The following is a 23,040-nucleotide window of genomic DNA, read 5'->3' on the forward strand; positions in this document are numbered from 1 at the left end:
GGAAGTCCTTTTTTTGTTTGAATCAGATTCTATTTCCTTCTACCCTGGTCCCATCTGGGCTACCAGAATTGGAGGCTACATCACTGCCCAGTGCTCACAGCCAACCAAGATAGAGTTTTGAGAAAGTGAGCCAAAACGCCCACACTGAGCCTTTCTCTACAAACCCTTTCTCAAAAATTATTCTCATGAAAATCTGAATTTCCCTTATCACAGCTAAGTTATTTGAGGCAGAAAGGATAAATTACTTTGACTTAAGGATGAGATTATTATTATTATTATTGTTAATAATCTTATTGATAATATTATCTGTAATCCTGTGAACGGGTGGCCAGGTGACATTTCTTGATAGACACTGAGAACGTTAGAGCCAGACGTGTATTAATCCAATGCTTTCCTTCTATAGGTGAGCATCCTAAGGTCTGGAGAGGCCAAGAGATTTGCCGAATGCCACATAGTTTGTAGGTAGCTCAGGTTTTCTGTCTCTAAGCCTAGTGTTCTTACCACTACATCACACTGCCTCAGAATTTCTGTAAACTTCAATGTCGATCACAGGACCAGAGATGAAGAGCTGGAAAGGATTTTCAAGACCATTTGGGTCCAATTTCCCTCATTTCACAGATGAAGAAACTGAGAGGTTAAGTTTGCCAGGATCATACTACTATTAAGTATTTAAGGTGGGATTTTAACTTGGGCCTGACTCCAAGCCAATTGATATGGACTCCATAGATAAAGTTACAATGTGTGAGTTCTCCCTAGACTCCCTGAGCAGCAGCTAAGAAAGTGAAGCTTCTTTGGCCTTTATGAGGCTCCCAGGAAAGCTTCCCCAGGAACAATACAAATCTATGGGCATCCATGTGAACTGGTATGGACACAGCCTATGCCCAACTCAGCCACCTGGAAGAGACACCCTTCTGCTGCTCACCACATCACAGTCCCTTTCCTTTCTCCTCTCCAGGCCCCAGCATGAGTATTTTTGTTTTTGGATCACACAGGCAGCTGCTCTGTGGTCTTTGGGAAACTTGGAATCCCATATCAATTCAGGGATGGTTTGGAGGACAAGTCCTCTAATCACTGCTGTGCCAAATGGCCTCAGAATTCACATGTGATAAAAGGCGAGACACCCCTTCCCAAACCTCCCAATTAATTTCTTGGCTTCTTTCTACATCTGTCCACATAAGCTAATGAGTATGCACCATTTGCTATGGGGTAAGATGGAGCTGGCAGCAGAGACGTGCCCTTGTCTGCTGCCCAAGAAGTACACTATATTCAATGCCACCTTCAAAGTGCCTGGTGACTCACTCCTTCCCTGTCACAGCTATACTTTGTAAGTGGCTCAGTATAGGAGGCATAATGATGTGGTGGGAAGGACATGGTGGATCTGGGCTTAGAAAATCTGGATTCCAACTGTGACTGCCATTAATTAGCTATGTGATCTGGGCTAAGTCCCTTCCTTTCTCTGGTTCCTCAGTTTCCTCCTCTATAAAAAAGTAGGATTGGGTAAAATGATTTCTAAGATTCCCTTTCTAGTTCTAAAATCTCATTTTCTTTTGAACTCTTAGCAGCTTATCCAGCTATTTCCGAAACTGCAGGACCCCTCCCCCAATTTCTTGGGTGAAACACCAGGAGTGGCTCAAGCAATATTCCCCCTGGGGTGTGAGATAAATAGTTTGGAGACAGATTGTGGAGGGTTGTCAATATGCCTACATCCTTCCAGGACTTAGAGGTCACCAGCCGTCACCAGCATCTGCTCTAATTTCTAGCCTCTGTTGACACCGATGCCCAGAAAACCTGAATATGTGCTAAGGAAGATGCATCAGCACACATCCTGTACTCCATTCATTGCCAGAATCAAGTCCTTAGAGAGCATTTAGCCCAACACCTCATTTTAAAGATGAACTGTCTCGTCTCTCTGGCTCCACAGCCCAGAACCTCTTGAACATCTTCATCTTTTCTCTCATTTACTCTGGTCTGCAAGGAGGAGGAGGAAGATGAGGAAGTCTTTCTCTTTGCCAAGATTAGTTCTTTTACTTGTGCCCTTGATCCTATCCTCTTCCATATCCTCTAGGAATTTGCTCCATTTTATTTTTCTTTGTTTCTTCCTTCCTTCCTTTTTCTTTTTCTTTTTCTCTTTCTTTCTTTCTTTCTTTCTTTCTTCCTTTCTTTCTTTCTTTCTTTCTTTCTTTTTCTTTCTTCCTTCCTTCCTTTCTTTCTTTCTTTCTTTCTTTCTTTCTTTCTTTCTTTCTTTCTTTCTTTCTTTCTTTCTTTCTTTCTTTCTTTTCTTCTCTTTCTTTCCCCCTCCCTTCTTCCTTTTTTCTTTTTTTCTCTCTCCTCTTCCCCTTCTTTCATTTTTTTCTTTTTTCTCTCCCTTTCTTTATCCTTCCCCCTTCTCTCCCTCCCATTCCTCATCCCTTTAATAATTTCTTCTATATTGGCTCCTTCTCTGATGCCTGCAAACATACTCAGGTCTTCCCTTTAAAACAATCACAACAAATTGAAGCTACCATCCCTTACAGCTATTTTCTGATATTTTTCTTGCCTTTCATTGCCAAACTTGGAGAGAGAGAGAGAAGGAAGGAAGAGAGAAAGACAGGGAGAGAGAGAGAGAGAGAGAGAGAGAGAGAGAGAGAGAGAGAGAGAGAGAGAGAGAGGGGTGCATTTAGTGGTTTCACTTCCACATTTCTCTCTTCCTTTCTTCTTCTTCTCTTCCTTCCCTCCTTCCTTCCTTCCTTCCTTTCTTTCTTTCTTTCTTTCTTTCTTTCTTTCTTTCTTTCTTTCTTTCTTTCTTTCTTTCTTTCTTTCTTTCTTTCTTTCTTTCCTTCCTTCCTTCCTTTCCTTCCTTCCTTCCTTCCTTCCTTCCTTCCTTCCTTTCTTCCTTCTTTCTTTCTTTCTTTTTCTTTCTTTCTTTCTTCTTTCTTTCTTTCTTTCTTTCTTTCTTTCTTTCTTTCTTTTCTTTCTTTCTTCTTTCTTTCTTCTTTCTTTTTTCTTTCTTCCTTCCTCCTTCCTTCCTTCCTTCCTTCCTTCTTTCTTTCTTTCTTTCTTTCTTTCTTTCTTTCTTTCTTTCTTTCTTTCTTTCTTTCTTTCTTTCTTTCTTTCTTTCTTTCTTTCTTTCTTTCTTTCCTTCTTCCCTCCCTCCCTGCTTCTTTTTTATTATATTACATTTTGATATACTGGGCTGAGACAGAAGAATAAGAAAACATTCCTGCCTTAAAAAAATCTCTTTATCTGATAGGGGAAATTGTACAGTAATCCCAAACAATTAGAGCGCCAGGATCATGTGATAACTTCTTTGAGAAGAGCAAACACGGTGATATTGAAATCTGAAGAGGGAGAGATCAATTCAGGCTGCCTGAGAGTGGGGAAAAAGGATGAGGGAGGGTGGAAAAGGAGTAAAGACAGATTTTAGGGAAAGGGTGCTCCAGCCATAAGGTCCTGTGTGAGAAAGGCCCGCGTGGGGGTGTGACAGTGTGGGGGATGTACTGGGGAAGGTACAGTGGTCTGCTTGAGTCAGAAGGCACTAGAGAGAGAGAAGGCTGGCATCAGATTGTGAAGGCCCTTGGACTCCAGGCTGAGTAGTTTGGACTTTATCCTGTGACAGTCATGGTGATAATGACAACCACCATCAAGTCAAACAGCAATGATACTAGGACCTATGATTTCACTGATAATGGGAACACCCAGATAGGGAGACTTCTCCTACAAAGGCAAGTCTTCTCACACTTCTTCCCCTCCCTTCAATGTACTCTGTGATCCAGGTATACATTGGCCTCCGTGTTCTTCACACGCAGCCTCCTGAATCCATGTCTGGGAAGCTTTCTTCCTCCTCACCTCAGACTTGGAGCTCCCCTTGGTCCCTTCAAAGCTTAGATCCAACCCTGCCTTCTGCAGGATACCTTCCCTCTTACATCTGTCTCTTCAACCCCCACACCACTCTGCTAGTCCCTTCTCTATGATTTCCTTCCATGTTCACTGTATATATTATTGTAATATAATTATTTATATATTATTTCTCATTAAAATGAGAGTTCTTTGAGGGCAGGAACTTTTCCCTCCCTTTTATTGTATCCCTCGTGCTTAGCACAGTGCCTGGAACATGGTAAGCACTTAATAAATGTTTGCTGACTGATTGACAGAAGGAGAAAAGAGCATTCTGTTTTTCAGAAATCTCCCTGTCTTAAGCTTCAAAGGGGCCCCCTCATTTCAGCAGTGAGATTTTGGGGAATCTGTTTTATAGAAAGTCCAGATTCTTCAACATATCATTCACAGCCTTTTACTATCTGGTTCCAAATTATATATTTTGACATATCATCTTTCCCATGTGTACATTTTGTGATTTTAAAGCAGGATTGCATGGTGGAAGGCTCACTGAGTTCAAGTCCCAGGTGTGGCCCTATTTAACTAGCTTTACCTGCTATCTACTTTTCCACTGTCTTAGATGCTGCCTGTGCACATGCATGTATACACAGTGGTTTTGACAAAAGATGGACTGGTCTGACTGGTGTACACTGACAATGGGGGTAGTGTAAGACCAAATTAAATACTGTGAGGAGGTTTGTATTAGATGATACCTTAAGATCTCTTCTAGCACTAAATCTACAATACTACTCTTTCCCAAAACTAGGTATGGTTGGAGCCCCAGAGATAGCATGGTATAGGAAAAAGAGAGCAGAATTTGGAGTCAAAAACCTGGATTCCAATCTTAGTCCTGCTATGTATGAGTTGTATGATGTGGGGCAAATTATTGAGTCTGTCCTTGCCTCAGTTTCTTTAGCTGTAAAATGAAAAGTTTGGGCTAAGTGATCTCTAAGGCCCCTTCTAGTTGTAATACTTTGATTCCTATATTTATTCTCTAGTACGCAGCCTCAGATGTATTTGTCCATTCCTACATCTGTTGCTGACATCCTTCCTCATACTGAGGACTCCTCATCCCCTCAGTCTGTCCTCATATTTCTTCTCACATCACTACAATGATTCCCTCTTTCAAGTTATTGGTCTTCTGAGTGACCCCACATGGAAGGGAGTTGGGGAGTCACACCTGGAAGATAGCGATCCAGGCGTAGCCAATGTTGTCGAAGTTAATGGCTCCATTGTGCGGGTTGAAGTCACCTGTCCTGCACACGTTGTAGTATTGGTTCCAGTTGATGCAGGAGTTTCGGCCACCGCCATCGGGGCTCTCCAAAGAGCGGCTGTAAGCCTCCAGGCCTAGTGTACACTCTACCCGCAACTCCCGGCGGATGGGGATGTGTGAACACTTCTGCATGCCATTGTCGCGGTGTGAAGAGCAAATGAAAGGGTTCTCCTCACCTTCATCTGTCTGGTAATAGGGGTTCAGGAAGGTCAGGTTGTTATTTCTGTGGTCAGAGAAAATAAGGTTGGGGGGAATCGTTAGAAGGTATACAATGACTTCAGTAATGAAAATTAGAATGAGAAAAATGGTAGCTCAGACTGTAGAGAGCGCACAATAATCCTGTGATTTGGGTAGTGATGGTATGTGGGGCTAATCAGGCGATTATGCATTATTAGTAACAATAGCGAATGTTCATACAAGTCATTTAAGTTTACAAAGCATTTTATATATGCATATGCTATATTATATTATGCTATGCTATATCATATTATACTATATTATATGACATATCATACTATATTATATGACATATCATAGATAATATTATATATTATTATATATAACAATACTATGTTATATCATATATTATACTATATGTATTATATGCATAAACATTAGATATGTGCTTATACGTATATATTCTCCTTTGAGCCTCCCACAACTCCGTAAGGTAGTACAACCATCATCATTTTACAGATAAGGAAACTGAGGCTCATAAAAAGGAAATGACTTGCCCAAGCTCACCAAGCTAATAAGAATATGGAGCAGTTTGCAAACCTTAAATGTGAACAACTGCTATTATTAAAGTAATTATGAAGAAAATGATAAACCAATCGATACACATTTATCAAGCACCCATTATGTACCAGATGCTATGGTTACAAAGACAAAAGGTATAACAGTTTCTGTTCTCAAAGAACTTACCTTCTACTGGTGGAGACAACATGTACACATGTACATATGTAGGTAGGGATAAATGTATACCAAAAAGGCACAAGGTGATTGGGGCGTGCGGGGAAGGGCAGGGCCCTAACCACTGAGGGTATCAGGAAAGGCTCCATATAGAAGGTGGTGCTCGAGTAGAATTTCAAAAGAAACCAAAGATTTGAAGAGGCAGAGGTAAGGGGAGGAAGATGAGGATGATGATGATGACTCTGAGTCCCTTTACCTGCTGCACAGTGCTAACCACAGTATGATACTTTCAACACGTGTTACTCATCCCTGTCTTTTGCCCCTTATCCCTTCACTTGCCAATGCCTACGTTGTTGGCCATCCTGAATGCCCCACTTCCTTCCCCACCTCTTCAAATTTTGTCACGCTGAAAACTCCAACTGGGTGTGAGTCTGGAAGAACTGGAAGAAAAGCAACATCGAACAATAGGAGTTGCAGAAAATCTTAACTCATCCTAAAGGTGAGGCTTGGAGAAGCTGGGACAGGCTTTCCTAGAAGGGGATTGTCAGGTTAGTGGTCCAGGAAAAAGTTAGGCCAAGGTCTGAGACAAGGTATTAGAGTTGCCTCTCCCTGGAATCATGGACCAAGATTCAGGAGCTGGAGACAGATCTGGGGCAGGGACAGACTAGACAGGCTGGATTCCATGGCCTTCTGGGCAATGGACCTCCATTTCTGCTTCCTGGTGACCATCCAGAGCTCAGGGCATGGGCTGGCACAAGTATCCATGGTGGCCCTGATCTTGCCTCCTGTCTGCTGCCTAAGGTCAAGAATCACCAAGGTCATCATTAATGAGCATTTATTAATCGCTTACTATGTTCCAGATACTAGGTGAAGTGTTGGGGTTACAAAGAAAGGCAAAAACATAGTCAACCTAGAAGCGAACCTTAGAAGTCCTTTCTTAGGCAAGGTCCATGAACTTCAGATGGCAGAATTCTGTCCTTCTAGGAAACAGAGAAATCTCAGGGAAGCAAGAGGGAAGGATACACCAAGCTCTAGATCCCTCCCCAGTGGGGTCCCCATTCACTTGGAAGAGCCCTTTTGCAGAGAAATCTCATTAACTTGCATCTAAAACCTCTCCAGCTATTGCAAAAAATCAGATTAAGGGTTATGTTTCAGCATTGTCCCTATATCCTGGCATTACCAAGTGACTATGCTTGTTCAAAGCTTTAACACACACACACACACACACACACACACACACACACACACACACATCATTAAACATCTTCCAGGGCCAGATGAGGAGAATACGTTACTAGGTTACGGCTTCCGAGTGGCAGCCCACCAGCCTCCCCCACAGCCTTCAGGTGACCTATATTCCTTCCCTGGAGATGGATGGAAGAGCTGAGCAGAGATGGGGCTGGCCATCCATTTTGCTTCCAGCCATTACATTCACAACTACTTAGCAAAACACATAGAAGTGCTTCAGATGTACCCCTCCCCCCAACACCATCTATACACCTCAACACAGACACAGGGTGGGGCTGTAAGTTTAAATTTGGAGCCCTTAGTCACTAGAGAGCAGCTGTGATCACTGTTGGGCTGCTGAGGGTAAGAACGTGGGTGGACGTACCTGGGTCAATCACACTGGGAGCCAGGGCTTGGACAGGAGGAAGCACCCTAGGGACAGTGGGGCACATAGGGCTCCTAGATCTTCTCCTTTTAGGGTTCTGTTTCCTGGCTCTACCTGTTTTAGCCTATGAAGCCATGGCAGGGCCTCCCCCTGTATTGCCTGACTCAGAGCTGACTGCTTGTGGCTTGGTCACTAAGTTCTGTGCTCCTGACTTTGCCTCTTGACTGTGAACTTTCTGCCCCTGAGATCCTGATCTGAAGTCTCTGAGGATAGCCTGGTGACCTGACCCTAACTCCTTCCACTCCTTTTCTTAAGTGATTTGGTATTGATATTTATGATCGTGGACTGTCCTGGAGTGGATTTATAGAAAGGGTCTAAATCCCTGCCCCTGAAAAGTAATAATGACAACAGTGCACATTTATATAGTGCTTGATGGTTTGCAGAGAACTTTCCTCAAGACTACCCTATGATATAGGTAATTCTGCTATCATTGCTCCCATTTTACACATGAGGAAACTGAGCCTGAGAGACTTTAAATGATCCTGTAGTTAGGTTTTGGATCCAGGGTTCCTGGTTTAAGTCTAGTGTTCCATACTTTGCTGCCTCTTTTAGTTCGCCTAGTAGAATTATATTCCTTGTGGGAAATTCCCTTGTCTTCAAATATAAAGATCCAAGGATACATGATAGGACAGGAGTCAGAAGGTAATGTCAAGGATGAAACTGTCAATGGGTTTGTGCCACCCAGCCATCATTCAAAAATCCTCCAGCCTTCTCTGTGCCCATGATATTGCCATCTCACAGCCTGATGCCCAAGAGTTTTCCGAGGATATACATCACAAAGAGGAGCCCAGGTCCGCACAGGGAAAGCCCCTCAGGAACCTCAGGTCTCCTTAGCTGTGTGGTTCTGTCATTAAAAGGTATTGATGGATTCTTTCTTTTCCTTCTTTCCACACTAGTTCAGAGATTCTGGTCCCCTCCTGGAATGATATTTTTGTGATGATAAATTGGGCCATCTTTTGTCTCAATTCTTACCTAGTCCTTAGTCATTGAATGGGCAATGCCTCAGAGAAACTGAGACCTGGGAAAGACCTTAATTTAGAAAGGCCAGGGTCACCTACTGCATCCTGGCCATCTCTGTGGTCATCTTGACTTTTGCCTTGCCACTGGACTAAGATGCCTCTGGAGGACAGAGTGAGTCTAACGACTTTGCACATCTTTGCCTCACTTAAATCCGATTCATGCACAAGTCAAGACATCACTCTATGATGTCATTGGCCTTCTTTGAAAATGAAAGTCAAACAACATCAAGAGGTTCTGGCTCTCCCCAGCCCTCTTACCCTTCTGCAGACACCTTCACAGTGACCCTCCTTAAGGCTGTGACCCATACATGCTGCTCACCCGTCCCAGAACTTAGTTGCTCTGGATTCCTTAAGATGACAGCAAGTGATATGATGGTGGCATGATGGACTTGAGTTTGAGTTCTCCTCCAGTCCTTTAACCAACTACATTCAGTAGATGCTACTGAATTCAGAGGCACAGAGCCTGAATTTGCATCCCAGCTTTATCACTTACTACCTATGGGACCTCAGTGAAGTCACTCAGCTGTTCTGGACTTGGTGCCTCATCTGTTAAATGAAGGGGTTGTAATATGGACTCTACAATCCTTTCTGGTTTTTGGTCTGTGTATAGCTCTATGATACTTGTTCAAGAGAGAAGATTTCAGAATTCCTTTGATTAATGTTAGTATCAGCAGATGTTTAGCTTTTTCAGTTTATGTTACCATTGATGATTTGTTTGAGGATATTAACCTGGTCATCTTTTTATCCATTGCAACCTACAGAATGTGAAAATTATTATGATCAATAATTAATATTCAATAGAATTGAATGGTAAACAATATAGTAAAACATAACATATTAAAGAGTATATCATAATAAATTGATAATATTATACTAGTACTTTATATCTGTAATGCCTTACAGATTCTAAAGCACTTTATACGCATATCTCTTTGGCTTTCCAAACACATCACCATGAAAATGCAAGTGAAGTATTACTACTCCTTTTTTTGTTGTCTAGTTGTTTGCAGTCATATCTGACTCTTCATAGCCCTATTTGGGGCTTTCTTGGCAAAGATATTGGAGTGGTTTGCCATTTCCTTCTCCAGCTCATTTTACAGATGAGGAAACTGAGGCAAACAGTGTTAAATGACTTGTTCAGAGTCACATAACTAGTAAGTATCTGAGACTGGATTTGAACTCATGAACATGTGTGTTCCTGACTCCAGGTCCCAGAGTAAGGGCTTACCTGCCCATTAGCCATTTATTCAAAAAGTCACATCCCTGCTTTTAGACTCTATTTCCTCCTCTGTAAAAGGAGGCTAACGATACTTGATGTACCTTTTTCATAAGGTTGTTTTGAAGATCCAAAGAGATAATGTATGTAAAGTGCTTTGGAAACTGTAAAGCACTGCACAGATAAAAGTTATTATTATTACCATGATCAATTTGTTATAGGACATTATTTAATATATTATCATGTTTTATCACATTGATTAATATTTTATTATATTAAATATTAATTTATAATAACTTTCATATTCCATAGGTTGTAAGATACAAAAAATTATCCAGCTAATGACCTCAATCAGATCATCAATGATATATATGCTGAAAAAGCCCTCTGAACACAAGGCACATGATTGATAACAACATTAGCTAAAGAAACTGTAATTGGCCTGCTGGAGCAAGTATCTAAAGATCATAGCTCTAGATCTAGGAAAGACGATACAGGTCATCTATTCTAACCCCTTCATTCAACAGATAAGGAAAGAAACTGAGGTCCATAGAAAGTGAGTGACTTCCTCAAGGCCACACAGCTGGTAAGCGGCAGAGCTGGGGTTGAAGGCCCTGCGCCTCCACATTTTACTGGATGTAGCTGATTTACGGTTTGGAGCAGAATGCTGAGGCCATCATGGCACCACCACATCGGGTATTACTAGTAAACGGAGACCCAGATTAGGAGGTATATGTACACATGTGTATATATACATACATGTGCTTGTATGTGTATATGCACGCATACATGCATGTGTGTATAGGGTCCAGGTGAAAGTTATAGTGCAGGCAGTAAGTGGTAGAGGAGGTGGGATTCAACCTGAGCTACTGTGACTCTGAGGTTATCCTTGAGTGGTCAGTATCATGCAGTTTGGTTGGAGTTTGGACCAAATGTCCCAAGCAGAACTTAGTGTCTTATCTTCCCTACCTGAACTGGTCCTTCTTCCGACCTTCCCTATTTTGTTTGAAGTGTTATTTATTCACTTTCTTAGTCAGCTACACTTGTAACTTGGAGTTGTCTTGGACTATTCCCTCTCACTTACACACACATGCACGCACATGTGTATGTATGAATGTTTGCACATGTTTGTCTATGCACATATGTATATACCTACACATGTGTACGTGTGAACACATATGTATGTAAAAATATATATTTTTGTTGCTCAGACAATTAGTCACGTCTGACTTTCGTGACCCCATTTGGGGTTTTCGTGTCAAAGATACTGGTGTGTGCTTTACGATTTCCTTCTCCAGCTCATTTTACAGAGGGGGAAACTGAGGCAAACAAGTTAAGTGATTTGCCCAGGGTCATACAGCTAGTAAGTGTCTGAGGTTGGATTTAAATTCAGGTCCTCTTGACTCCAGGCCTGGAACTCTATTCACTGTGCCAACTAGCTGCCTTGATAATTGTACATATGTAGATGTATATTGTTCTTCAGTCTTTTAAGTTGTGTCTGATTCTTTGTGACCTCCTTGGTGTTTTCTTGGCAACTGGAGTGGTTTACCATTTCCTTCCCCAGCTCATTTTACAGATGAGGAAACTGAGGCAAACAGGGTTAAGTGACTTGCTCAGGGTCATATAGCTAGTAAGTATCTTAGGTTGGATTTAAATTCAGGTTCTCCTGACTCCAGGCCTAGAGCTCTATCCACTAAGCCACCTAGCTGCCGTGTGTGTGTGTGTGTGTGTGTGTGTGTGTGTGTGTGTGTGTGTGTGTATACACACACACATATTTAGAGAGACAGACAGAGGTAAGGGATAGTATCTAGACCAGTGATTGAATGGGTATAAAGAACAAACTCTGGATGTAAAAATCCCTCCCAGAGACAAAGATCAATGACTTCTTTGCAAACTTTGCTCTCACTGAGATGCTTGGCGGCCCTGAGAGTTTAAGTGACTCACCCATCGTCTCCCAGCTAGTCTGAGGCAATGGCTTCAGCAACAGAACCTAGGTCTTCCTGACTCCTAGGCCTCAATATCACCTCTCAGTTTTACCATCATTTCTCAAACTGGTTTCTCCTTGTTTCCTGCATGTGAGTGCTGTTTCCTCTAGGCCACGAGCCCCCCAAGACATGGCCTACATTTATGCCTCTTATCTCTTCTTCCCTCTTCATGGGACTGGGCACACAGGGGGACACAGGAAATGCCTGTTTGCTTGACAAAGCTGAGGATAGTCAGGGGGATGAGTAGAACACTTGAAGTCAAAGTCTGGAAAGCTCAGAGGATGATGAAATGGTTTTCCATTATAATCTGTGTTACAGCTTTGACCATGAAACCCAATCATCTAGCACTTATTAAGCACCTACTATGTGCCAGGCACTATGCTAGGTGCTTAAGACAGGAAGAAAGGCAAAAATACAGTTCCTGTTCTCAAGACCCTTGCAATTTAATGGGAGAGACAAAATACAAACAAAAAATTTGTAAGAAAAGTGGGGAGGGGGATAATCTCAGAGGGAAGGCATGAAAATTAAGGAGGATTAGGAAAGAATTTTTGCAGGTAGTGGGGCTTTAACTGAGACTTGATGGAAGACAGGGAGACCAGGAGGAGATAAGGAGGGAGAGAGCTCCAGGAGAAAGGACAGCCAGTGAAATTGCTCAGGGTCAAAAGATGGTGTGTCTTGTGAAAACAACAGCAAGGAAGCCATTGTCACTAGAACACAGAATATTTGGAGAAGCATTAGGTATAAGAAAACTATGAAGAGGTCAGGTTATGAAGGGCATTAAAAGTCAAGCAAAGGATTTTATATTTGATCCTGGTGGTAATGGGGAGCCACTGGAGTTGACTATATAGTAGGGGGAGGGGGTGACATGGTCAGACCTGGACTTTAAGAAGATCAATTTAACACCTATATATGCTGAAGTCCCCTCAGATGAGGGCACGAGTTGGGGAGGAGAAAAAGACTGTGAGAAAAAGATCTGAACTCATGAGGAAGGATGGAGAGTGTTCTGGAGGTCTGTAGATGACAGCCACCAGAATTTTGATTGGGTAATAAATATAGATTGAATCAACCTCCAAGGAGGGGAGGTTACTGAGGGATGTTGATAGAGAGAGAGCCTACAAGTGGCAATGGGAAACTTCCAACTTCCCCATCCATGACCAATGAGTTGGGGGTGGCGGTGATATAATTGAAAGGGCAGCCAGTTCTGGAAAGGGTGGCTAAGGAAGCTGTGTCATCAGGAAGAAGCCAGGTCTCAGTGAGTGCAAGAAGATAGAGGGAACAAGAAAGTAAATGGTTTAAGATGGAAGCAAGTTTGTTACCTATAGAGCAGGCATTGAAGAGAACACAGTGGAAGGTCACTAATGGAAAGGGCATCTTAACTATGTATTAGGATTATCTGAGCATTGGCTAAGGTTAATCCTTCCCTCATTTGCATGCCTTCCCTTTGAGATTATCTGCCCCCTCCCCCCCAATTTATCTTACAAATTTCTTGTTTGCATGTTGTCTCTTCCATTAGACTTCAGCATCTTGAGAACAGGAACTGTATTTGTGCCCTTTTTCCTAAGCAAGGCTAAGACATTTTGAGTTGTATATCATCCTGGAATGTTAGCTCTGGAATGGACGTATCTAAGAGGTCATCCCATCCAAACCCCTCATTTAATGGATGGGAAAACTGAGGCTCAGAGAGGGCAAGGGGCCCAGAATGAATCAGTAGCACAGCTGAGATCTCAGTGAAGTGATTTATCAAGGGGATCCCAGCTTCAGAGAAAACCTCCCTCGATCTGACTAGAAAGAAGAAGCGAGCAGTGCAGGGTGGGCAATCTGCATTTAAATAACACATTTTCGTTTTTCACAGTGGTGACCTTTTGAATGAAAAACATGGGATTTTGATAGCTAGCTAGAGACGTCCAGAAATTGCTTCTCTTTTCTGGCATGTGCCGGGTGGTGGGGGTGGGGGTAGTCAAATGGCAAACAGACTAGAGAGGCAGCTAAACCTTGTTCAAAGGTTTGAAGGTTTAATGCCTTGAGGGTGGGGGGCAGGGGATTTGGCAGGGAGAGGTCTCAAGGGTGCGACCTATCCCAGGCTTGGCGCTGAGAGAGGAGGAGCTCACTTTTTAAGGAACCGAAGTATAGGAGGAAGAACTCCCAGGTCTGACAGTGATTTTTTTTTTAAAGTGATCTTGGATAAATCAGTTTCTTTTTCTAGGTATTGGTGTCTTCATCTGTAAAATGCAGACCATAGCAGCCCTGTGAATTGTTCTTGTCTGGGTGGTTTTGATGCAGCAAAGAGAGCAAAAGCCATGGTCATCAGAGCTGAGACTTGAGATATGGGATAAGAGTGTGCTTGGTAAAGCTGATAGCACAGTATTGATGTGTCCTATAAACCAGCCACTGCTAATTCATGATAGGTTCCTCTGTCCTTCTCTGGACTTTGCTTTCTATGTTCACGACACTGTAATTCTTGTCCTACCTTTCTAACCACCTCCCTTAAAATTCCTTTGCTGGTTTATCATCCAATTCATGCTCCCTTAGTATAGATGTCCTTCAAAGCTCTTAATATGGTTTCACCTCTTCTCTTCTCTCTCTCTCTCTCTTCTCTCCTTCCTTCTCTCTCTCTCTCCTCTTCCTCCCTCTCCTCTCCTCTCTCTCCTCTCCTCTCCTCCTCTCCTCTCCTCCTCTCCTCTCCTCTCCTCTCCTCTCCTCTCCTCTCCTCTCCTCTCCTCTCCTCTCCTCTCCTCTCCTCTCCTCTCCTCTCCTCTCCTCTCCTCCTCTCCTTCTCTCCTCCTCTCCTCTCCTCTCCTCTCCTCTCCTCTCCTCTCCTCTCCTCTCCTCTCCTCTCCTCTCCTCTCCTCTCCTCTCCTCTCCCCTCTCCTCTCTCTCTCTCTCCTCTCTCTCTTCTCTTCTCTCTCCTCTCCCTCTCTTCTCTCTCCACTTTCCCCTTGGTGATTTCTCTAGTTCCCATTGACTCAACTATCTCTAAGCAGATGACTCTCAAATCTACATATCAAGCAATCAATAAACAAGCATTCAATAATCACCTTCTATGTGCCAGTCACTGTACTGGATGCTGAAGATAAAAAGACAAAAATGAAACAATTCCTGCTTTCAAGGACTTTATATTCAGTCCCAATTTCCTTGCTACACACCAGGTTAGAGCATTCTCAATTGGCTGGTGGACATCTCTGGCTGGATTTCTATAGGTATTTCAAATTAAAAATATCCAAAACCAGAACTATCTTCTCCTCTTCCTCCCCTTCACACTTTCCTATTTCTGACAGGGGTACATCCATCTTCCCAGTTATCTAAGTTATCTAAGTTTGTATATTTGGGAGTCATCTTTCACTCCTTCTTCTCCCTCATTTCTCACATTTAATTGACTGCAAAAATCTTAAAGTTAAAATGTCTCATCTCTCTTCTCTTCTCTCCACTCACATGGTCATTACCCCTTGCCTGAACCATACTAGCCTCCCAATTGGCCTTTCCATTTCTAATCTCTCCCTTTTCTAATCCATTTGATGCAATTACTGTGGCACAGGCCTGACCACATCACTATTCTACTCAATAACCTTCTATGGTTCTCTGTCACCCTTAGGATAAAGTAGAAATTCCTAAGCCTAGTATTTAAGGGCCTCCACAATCTGGCTCCAACCTGAACTAGGTGCCAGGCTGCTGATTTGCCTAGCATTTATGGTATAGAGACAGCAGATTGTTATGAGTCAAATGGAGAAGAAAGTATTCTCCACCTTGTACATTACTGGTTTGTCATACTAGAAGGCGGGTTTTGAAACTGTAACCTTGAGTTAAGAACTAATTGGAGAAAAGGAAATGTTCAAGGAAAGGTCCTGGGGAAAGATCATCTGGAAACTAAAAGCAGTGTGGAGCTGGTGGAAAGAACTCTGGCCCCTTTTGAAGTCAGAAGGTCTGGATTCAGGTTCCTGCAATGGCTCTAACTAGCCATTTAATCATGCTCAAATCATTTTATTTCTACTAGAATATGGAGAGAATAATCTCTGTTCTGTCTCCCTCCTTTTCTTTCTCCCAAGCTTATTGTGAAGATTAGATTAGATAAGAGATGGGAAAATATTTTCTAAACCCTACATCACTGTACAAATGTAAGATCTCTGCCTCAACTTCCCCATTCTGTCTTTCTTCCACCTTTGTTTCCCTCTGCCTCCAAACTCTAAAAATCAAAAACAAAACAAAACTATTCCTGGCATTGATGTCCTTGGGAAAGTATGGTCTGGGAGCAACCAGTCTGATCTGTGGGCTTAGAGAGGAGACCAAGGTCCACGTTTTCTTTCTCTCACTCCCTCCCAGTCCAACCATGGCCAATCCTATGGCCTGCTCAGTCCTCTCCACCCTGTGTGCCTTGTGGGGCCCAGCCTGTGGGAACAGGGAGAATCATCCCTCTGGGAGAAAGTGCCCAAATAAGTGACAGGCTCTCCAAATGCTATACACTCATCTCTGCCAAGATTACAGCCCACTCAGAATTCAGGGCTCTGGCATTTCAGCTGAGCAGAAAACTTCCAACCCTCTTGTTATTATTTTCTTTAATCATGGGCCAAGCACAACGTTCACACTTTAAGAAAAGAAATGCAAACATATCAAGGACGATCAGAGACAAGTTTTACCAAACACCACTTAAAAAAAGGGACTTATGTGAAAATTAAATCCCACAGTGTCTGGGCTCTATTTCCCCTTAAACTTCTCCTTCTGTGAAAGCAAATGTGTACAAGAAAGCAACTTATTTGGGGGTTTTCCTGAGCTTCCAACTGTCTGAGAACAATTTTGTGTGACAAGCTTAGGGGTGACCTTGGATTACCAGCCTAGGAGGGGAAGACTGCCTATTGGCAAGATGGTAAAGGAATGACAGAACTTTACAACTGGAAGGAGCTTAGTTCAATCCCTAGCATCTATGGATTGACAAACTGAGGTCCTAAGAGAAGAAGTGAATTTTCCAAGTTCATCCGGCAAAGTAGCAGCAAAGTGAGGACTAGAATCCACGTATCTGGGTTCCTGGTTCATGATTCTTCCTGTTGCATGGCTAAAAATGTCTCGCTGTTGCTGTTTCTTTTCCACCTTGCCCTCCCCTCTTCCTCCAACTTGGTTCTCATGGAACAGGTTCAAAATGTTGCCCCAGTTAATTTTCTTGAACTCTTGGACCACAGGGAAGAAGAGGAGGAAGAGGAAGAGCTTGGTCTTTGAGATTCATGCTAGGTGACACTAAGGAAGAGGCATTTAGGACGACCTTTCCATATGACTTAGGACTGGCCAGTTTATTTATGTGAGTGCCTTGACAGCTAGGGCTATCTGGCTTTTCTATTTATATCTCCAGTGCTTAGCATATAGTAAAAACTTAATAAGTGCTTTCTTTCTTTGTGTCTTACTTTCTTTCCTTCCTCCCTCTTTCCTTCTGTCCTTCCTCACCCCTTTCTTTTCCTTTTCCTTTCTTTTCCTTTCCTTTCCTTTCCTTTCCTTTCCTTTCCTTTCCTTTCCTTTCCTTTCCTTTCCTTTCCTTTCCTTTCCTTTCCTTTCCTTTCCTTTCCTTTCCTTTCCTTTCCTTTCCTTTCCTTTCCTTTCCTTTCCTTTCCTTTCCTTTCCTTTCCTTTCCTTTCCTTTCCTTTCCTTTCCTCTCTTCCTTCCTTCCTTCCTTCCTTCCTTCCTTCCTTCCTTCCTTCCTTCCTTCCTACATAGCATTGGCCTTACCTGAAATTCCCATTCCTACTCCTTGTCATCAATCTAGATCTTCTTCCTTCAAAATACCACATGGAACTTATGTGCTCCACAAAACCATCCCAGAGAGAGATAGTAGCATAGCAGATAGAATGCCAGACCTGGAGTAAAATCTGGTTTCAGGCACTTGCTAGTTATATGACCTTGGGCAAGTCATCTAACTAGTGTCTGCCTCAGTTTCTTCATCTATAAAATGGTGATAATCATAGTGCCTACCTTCCAGGGCTGTTGTGAGGATCAATTAAGATAATGTTTGTAAGGCACATTCTAAACCTTAAGGCATTACATAAATACTAGCTGTTGTTGTTGTTGTTATTATTATTATTTTTAACCCAATCTTGTCTGGTTACTATATGACTTTATTCCCTTAGAATTTTATGTGCTAATTTGCTTTATATTCACACTCACTGATTTATATACTTCTTTGAAAGTGTTATGCTTTTTTTCCCCATGTGTTTTGGTAGAATACAAGTCGAATTATAGCTTTGCTAATGCTTACTACGTGACCTTGGGTGAATCACTTAACTGAGCTTGGATTCACTTTTCTCATCAGCAAAATGAAAAAAAAATAGTTGCCTTAGTTACCTCAAAGGCTTGTGGACAAGGCCAAACAGAATAATGGATTTAAAGTGCTTTGTCAACTCTTAAGTATTATATAAGGAGCTATGACAGTAATGAATGACAGCACTAATAATCCCAGCACTTTCACTCGATTACAAACAGTAAATAATTTGTTCCACCTGAGCAATAGTTTGCTGAACACTAAACATAAAGGAATCATCGAAGGAGAGTATCTTTTATGGGCACTGCTTCTAGATGGTTCCGTCCAACACGAAGCAGAGAAGAATGAAATGAGAATGGTAAACGCTAAGGAAGTGCAGCGCCTGCTGGGTACTGTAGGGAAGAGAGGATCTCTGCCCTCAGGGAGCTCCTAGTCTAATGACGTCATGGCCCTCTTTGAGAATGAAGGACAAACAACAACAACCTGGAGACACTTGTACATGTGTGGGTAGTCTATGTGATAAGTCAGTAGAGAATCAAGTGTTAGACTGTGTGGCTCAAATGATAAGGGCAACAGGATCTCAGAGGAAGGTCTGCTAAAGTGGGATCAAGGAAGGCTGCCTGGAGAAGGATCCCTCATTTGACAGATGAGGATGCTGAGGCTCAGGGACATTAGGTGACTTGTCCAGGGTCATGTAGCTGGCCATTAAGTATCTGAGGCAAGACCCGAATCCAAATCTTTCTGGCTCCAACTCCATCATTCTCTCTACTTTGTGGCTCATTGCCTTATGGGAGATGGGGCTGGAGCTAGGGTTCGAAGGTTTGCGAAGAAGTGCTCCAGAAGGAAAAGATGGACAGAGAGGTGGGAGTGGACTCACCCCTCATGGTCATCCAGGAAGCATGCTTTCATCCGTTTTTAATACAGGCAAGTGAAGAAAGAAAACCAGTCATTTTTTGAAAAGAGAGAAAACTTGTATCAGCCTTCCTTTAATAACAGCAGTGAGAGATCCTTGGGCCATGAAGAGGGGAAGGGATATGCAGGAGAAAGAGAATTTCATCTCCGTCACATTCTCCTCAAAGACCACTGCATCTGAACACGGAGATTGATTTTCACTGAAGAACGTGCCTGAAAATACGAAGTCTGTTCCCAGCACGTTCTTCTCTGTATTTTCAGGTTTCTTGCTTACACTGAGGCTCTAAGCCTTCCTATATCAAGGGACTACCATTTTACAGCATGACAGATCTTGGAGTACCTCAGTGATGCCAGGGACTGAGGTGTATAATACCCCACATGGGGCAAGGCTCACAGAAAAAGAAGTATCTAACAAAATATAAACTCTTCGAAAGCAGGGAATATATAATTTTGGTTTTTCTATCTCTAGTACCTAGAATAGGGCCAGGCATACAGTAGGTGCTTAATAAATGTTTGTTGATTATCTGATTGATTCTAGCCCAATGATGGGGCTAGCTAGGTAGCTCCGTGGATACAGTGCCGGCCCTGGAGCCAGGAAGACTCACCTTCCCGAATTAAAATTTGGCCCCAGCCATTTATTAGCTGTGTGACCCTGGTCAAGTCACTTAATCTTGTTTTCTTCAGTTCCTCATCTACAAAATGAGCTGTTCAGTGTTTGTGCCAAGAAAACCCCAAACGGGGTCACGAAGGGTTGGGCGTGAAACAACTGAACAACAATAGTAAAGCCCAAAGCAGGGATTGATAAAAGCAGAGAATATGAAGGATAGGCTAAAATATCTATGGTACCAAAATGGCCCTTTGGGAAACAACTCTAAGCATGCAAAGCCGCTGAAGAAATCACCCTTGTGAGTTGGACTTGGGCCACCTTGAATGTAGAGGTCCAAATCAGGAACTTGTTAGGAGTACCAACAGCTTACATTGCTATAATTCTATGAAGCACACAAAAAATCTTCCCAATGATCCTATAAGGTAGGTGGGGCGAGCACGCTTTAAAAAAATACCCATTTTACAGATGAGAAAACTAAGGCAAAGTGATTTGTCCATGATTACTCAGCTGGTTAGTGTCAGAGCTGGCATCTTACCCTGGGTCTTTCCTTTTCCCACCGTGTTGTCTCTCTAAAGAGGGCAGCTTTTCCCCAAAGGCCAATGCCAACCTGAATTCTCAGAAGGGGTCACGGCTGCTCCTATTCTCAGTGTCCCTTGGTGACGTGACCAGTTGGTAACTGCCAGAGAGGGCAGCCCGAGGTCCCAGTCAGGACATTTTTAGCTTTAGCTTTAGTTTTTGCTAAACAGACACTGTCCCAAGCTTCCTCCCAAGCCCTTCTTGACTGCCGGGCCTGCTAACATGGCCCAGTCATAAAAACCAAGCTTGTGGATATAATAACAGCTGATATTTATTTTGTACTTTAAGATCTGCAAAATGCTTCTCCATGTACTATCTCATTGAAGCCTTACAGAAACCCAATGAGGTAGGTACTATTATTACCCCATTTTATAGATGGAAAAAAAAACTGAGGCTGAGAGAATTTAAGTGAGCAGATCAGGTCACACATCTAGGAGTAAGTAATTGAGGCATGATTGAAACCCAGGACTTCCTGACTCCAAGTCCAGCACTCCATCCATTATGTCACATGGTCTCTCATAATAGCTGGAATGGACGTGCTTGCAGAGCTCTTTACATTTATTGCCTAATTGGATCTTCATAGTATCCCTGGGAAGTATGTGCCATTATTATCCCCATTTTATAGGTAAGGAAACTGAGGCTCAAAGCGCTTAAGGTCGCATAGTCATAAAGTCTCTCAAGCCAGTGGGTTGGCTTCCTCCTCAGACTGGTGGCCACCTGAGCCGATGGCCACAGCATTCCTCCTTGGTCCTTCTAGCATTACCCAGTCCCCAGGCCCTTTCAGGACAGATGGGAAAGCGCTCTGGGCTCTAATCCCTGTCCCGACTCTTAGTAGGTGCTGCTTTGGGCAAGTTCATAGGTTATTAGTACTGGAAGGGACTTCAGTCCTATCCTCTCAATTTACAACAGAAAAAAACCCAAAGCCTAGTACTGTTAAATAATTTGCCCCAGGTCACATAGCTACTGGGGCAGCTAGGTGGCTCAGTGGATACAGCGGCAGGAAGACCTGAGTTCAAATGAGGCCTGAACCATTTACTAGCTGTGTGACCCTGGGCAAATCATTGGACCCTGTTTGCCTCAGTTTCCTCATCTGTAAAATGAGCTGGAGAAGGAAATGGCAAATTATTCCAGTATCTTCTCCAAGAAAAAACCCAAAATAGGATCGTGAAGAGTTGGATACGATTGAAACAACTGAACAACAACAAAAACACACAGTTACAACACATAGTAATAAACACCAGAATAAAACCTTTGGCCCTTGAGGTAGCATAGTAGAGTTAAGAGAACATGGGCTCTAGAGTCAGAGGGTGTGGGTTCACAGCCCACCTTTGGTGGGTGTTTACTACCTGTGTGACCTTGGGCTTGTCCCTTAACTTGCCTGGATCTTAATCGTAAAATCAGCTTTTGCAAAATGAGCCCTTCCATCTCTAGACATGGGTTGTTTCCAATGATTTAGTAACAGAGTGGAGTCCAGAATACCTGGGTTCAAATTTCAGCTCTAACACTAACAAGGTGAATTCTATGTGCCTCAGTCTGCTCATCTGTAAAATAGGGACAATAATATCTGTGGTACCAACCTCAGGGGATTGTTATGAGGCTCAAGTGCCATAATACATGTAAAATACTCTGCCAACTTAATAAATAAACCACATGGTTTATTTATACCACATTTTCTTCCCTGTGAGCTTCAATTCTCTCATCTGTAAAATGGGGATGATAACAGCATTTGCATGAGACCATGGAGATGAATGCATGGTCTGACCTGCAGGGCCTCCTGGCAGCCTATTCTGACTGAAGCTATCCTTGTTGCAGTTTGTAGAATCCTCACTCTATGCTCTAACCCTAAGCGTAAGGCCAATCCTATCTATACCCAATTGCTTGGCACCCACCTGGCAAAGTTGTTGTCCAGGAAGCATCTGTTCCTCAGAAGTCCAGCCCAGAGCTGCACGCCCACAATGCCAAAGATGAAGAACACAAAGAAACAGAGGAGCAGGACGTTGCCCAGCATGGGCAGCGTGTCCAGCAGCAATGTCACCAGTATCCTCATGCCTGAGCAGGAGACAAGAAGACGGAGCACGTGTTACTGCCCATTGGGAGGCGGGATAGTGTGTATGTTGGGAGGAATGATGGGTGTGGAGTCAGAGGACCTAGCATTGAATCCCAGCTCTCCAGCTTACTGGCTGCACAGCCCGGGGCCAGGTCACTTTATACCATTCTTGGACTCGGTTCCTCATCTGTAAAATGAAGGAATTGAACCAGATGGTCACTAAAGGTCCCCTCCAATTCTTAAACTATGATCCCATGACCATAAATGGCCACATTGACCCCTGGATATGGTGGCAAGAGAACATGGCAAATTTGCCTCCCAAACAGGAGGCTGTGGCACCTGGGACACTTGTCAGAGGTGCTCTGGTTAGTTGGGCACTTGGGATGTTGGCTTTGGGACCAATCACAGCTTTGGTTATTGGAGGCATGAGAAAAATAACAAACCATCAGGGGCTCTCAGTTCTCTCTGATGCTAACCTTCAACCCTGTCCATGACCTGTCTCCAACCTACCAATCACCAACGATTGGAGATTACTCTTTTTTCCAGCCTGTCTTGCCTGTCCTGGATAAACAGCACTATCAGATGGTCCCTGATTTCATTCTTTTCTCCTGCAGGCTGTTCCTTGTGTCTGGAATGCACTCATTTCTCATGACTACCTCTTTGAAGCTTTCCTTTGACTACACCCCACGCATTGCACGGATCACATCCTCCTTGCTATCATTCTTATTTGGGTAGAT

At 43.0% G+C, this 23,040-nt stretch overlaps 1 protein-coding gene across 2 annotated transcripts in view; it reads right to left on the reverse strand.

Annotated features, from left to right (window-relative positions):
- Nucleotides 1-23,040, reverse strand: part of CACNA1H (calcium voltage-gated channel subunit alpha1 H) — a 157,637-nt gene that overhangs the window by 107,406 nt on the left and 27,191 nt on the right. For both annotated transcript variants that reach the window (XM_078152594.1, XM_078152593.1), the window contains exons 4-5: nucleotides 22,146-22,305; nucleotides 5,033-5,348 (exon numbers count right to left, since the gene is read on the reverse strand). In XM_078152594.1, the coding sequence (XP_078008720.1) occupies nucleotides 5,033-5,348; nucleotides 22,146-22,305 (476 nt within the window). The remainder of the gene's footprint in view (nucleotides 1-5,032; nucleotides 5,349-22,145; nucleotides 22,306-23,040) is intronic.

The sequence above is a fragment of the Phascolarctos cinereus genome, unplaced genomic scaffold (assembly GCF_003287225.1).
Source record: "Phascolarctos cinereus isolate Bilbo 61053 unplaced genomic scaffold, phaCin_HiC Scaffold_4;HRSCAF=312, whole genome shotgun sequence".
NCBI classification, from domain to species: domain Eukaryota; kingdom Metazoa; phylum Chordata; class Mammalia; order Diprotodontia; family Phascolarctidae; genus Phascolarctos; species Phascolarctos cinereus.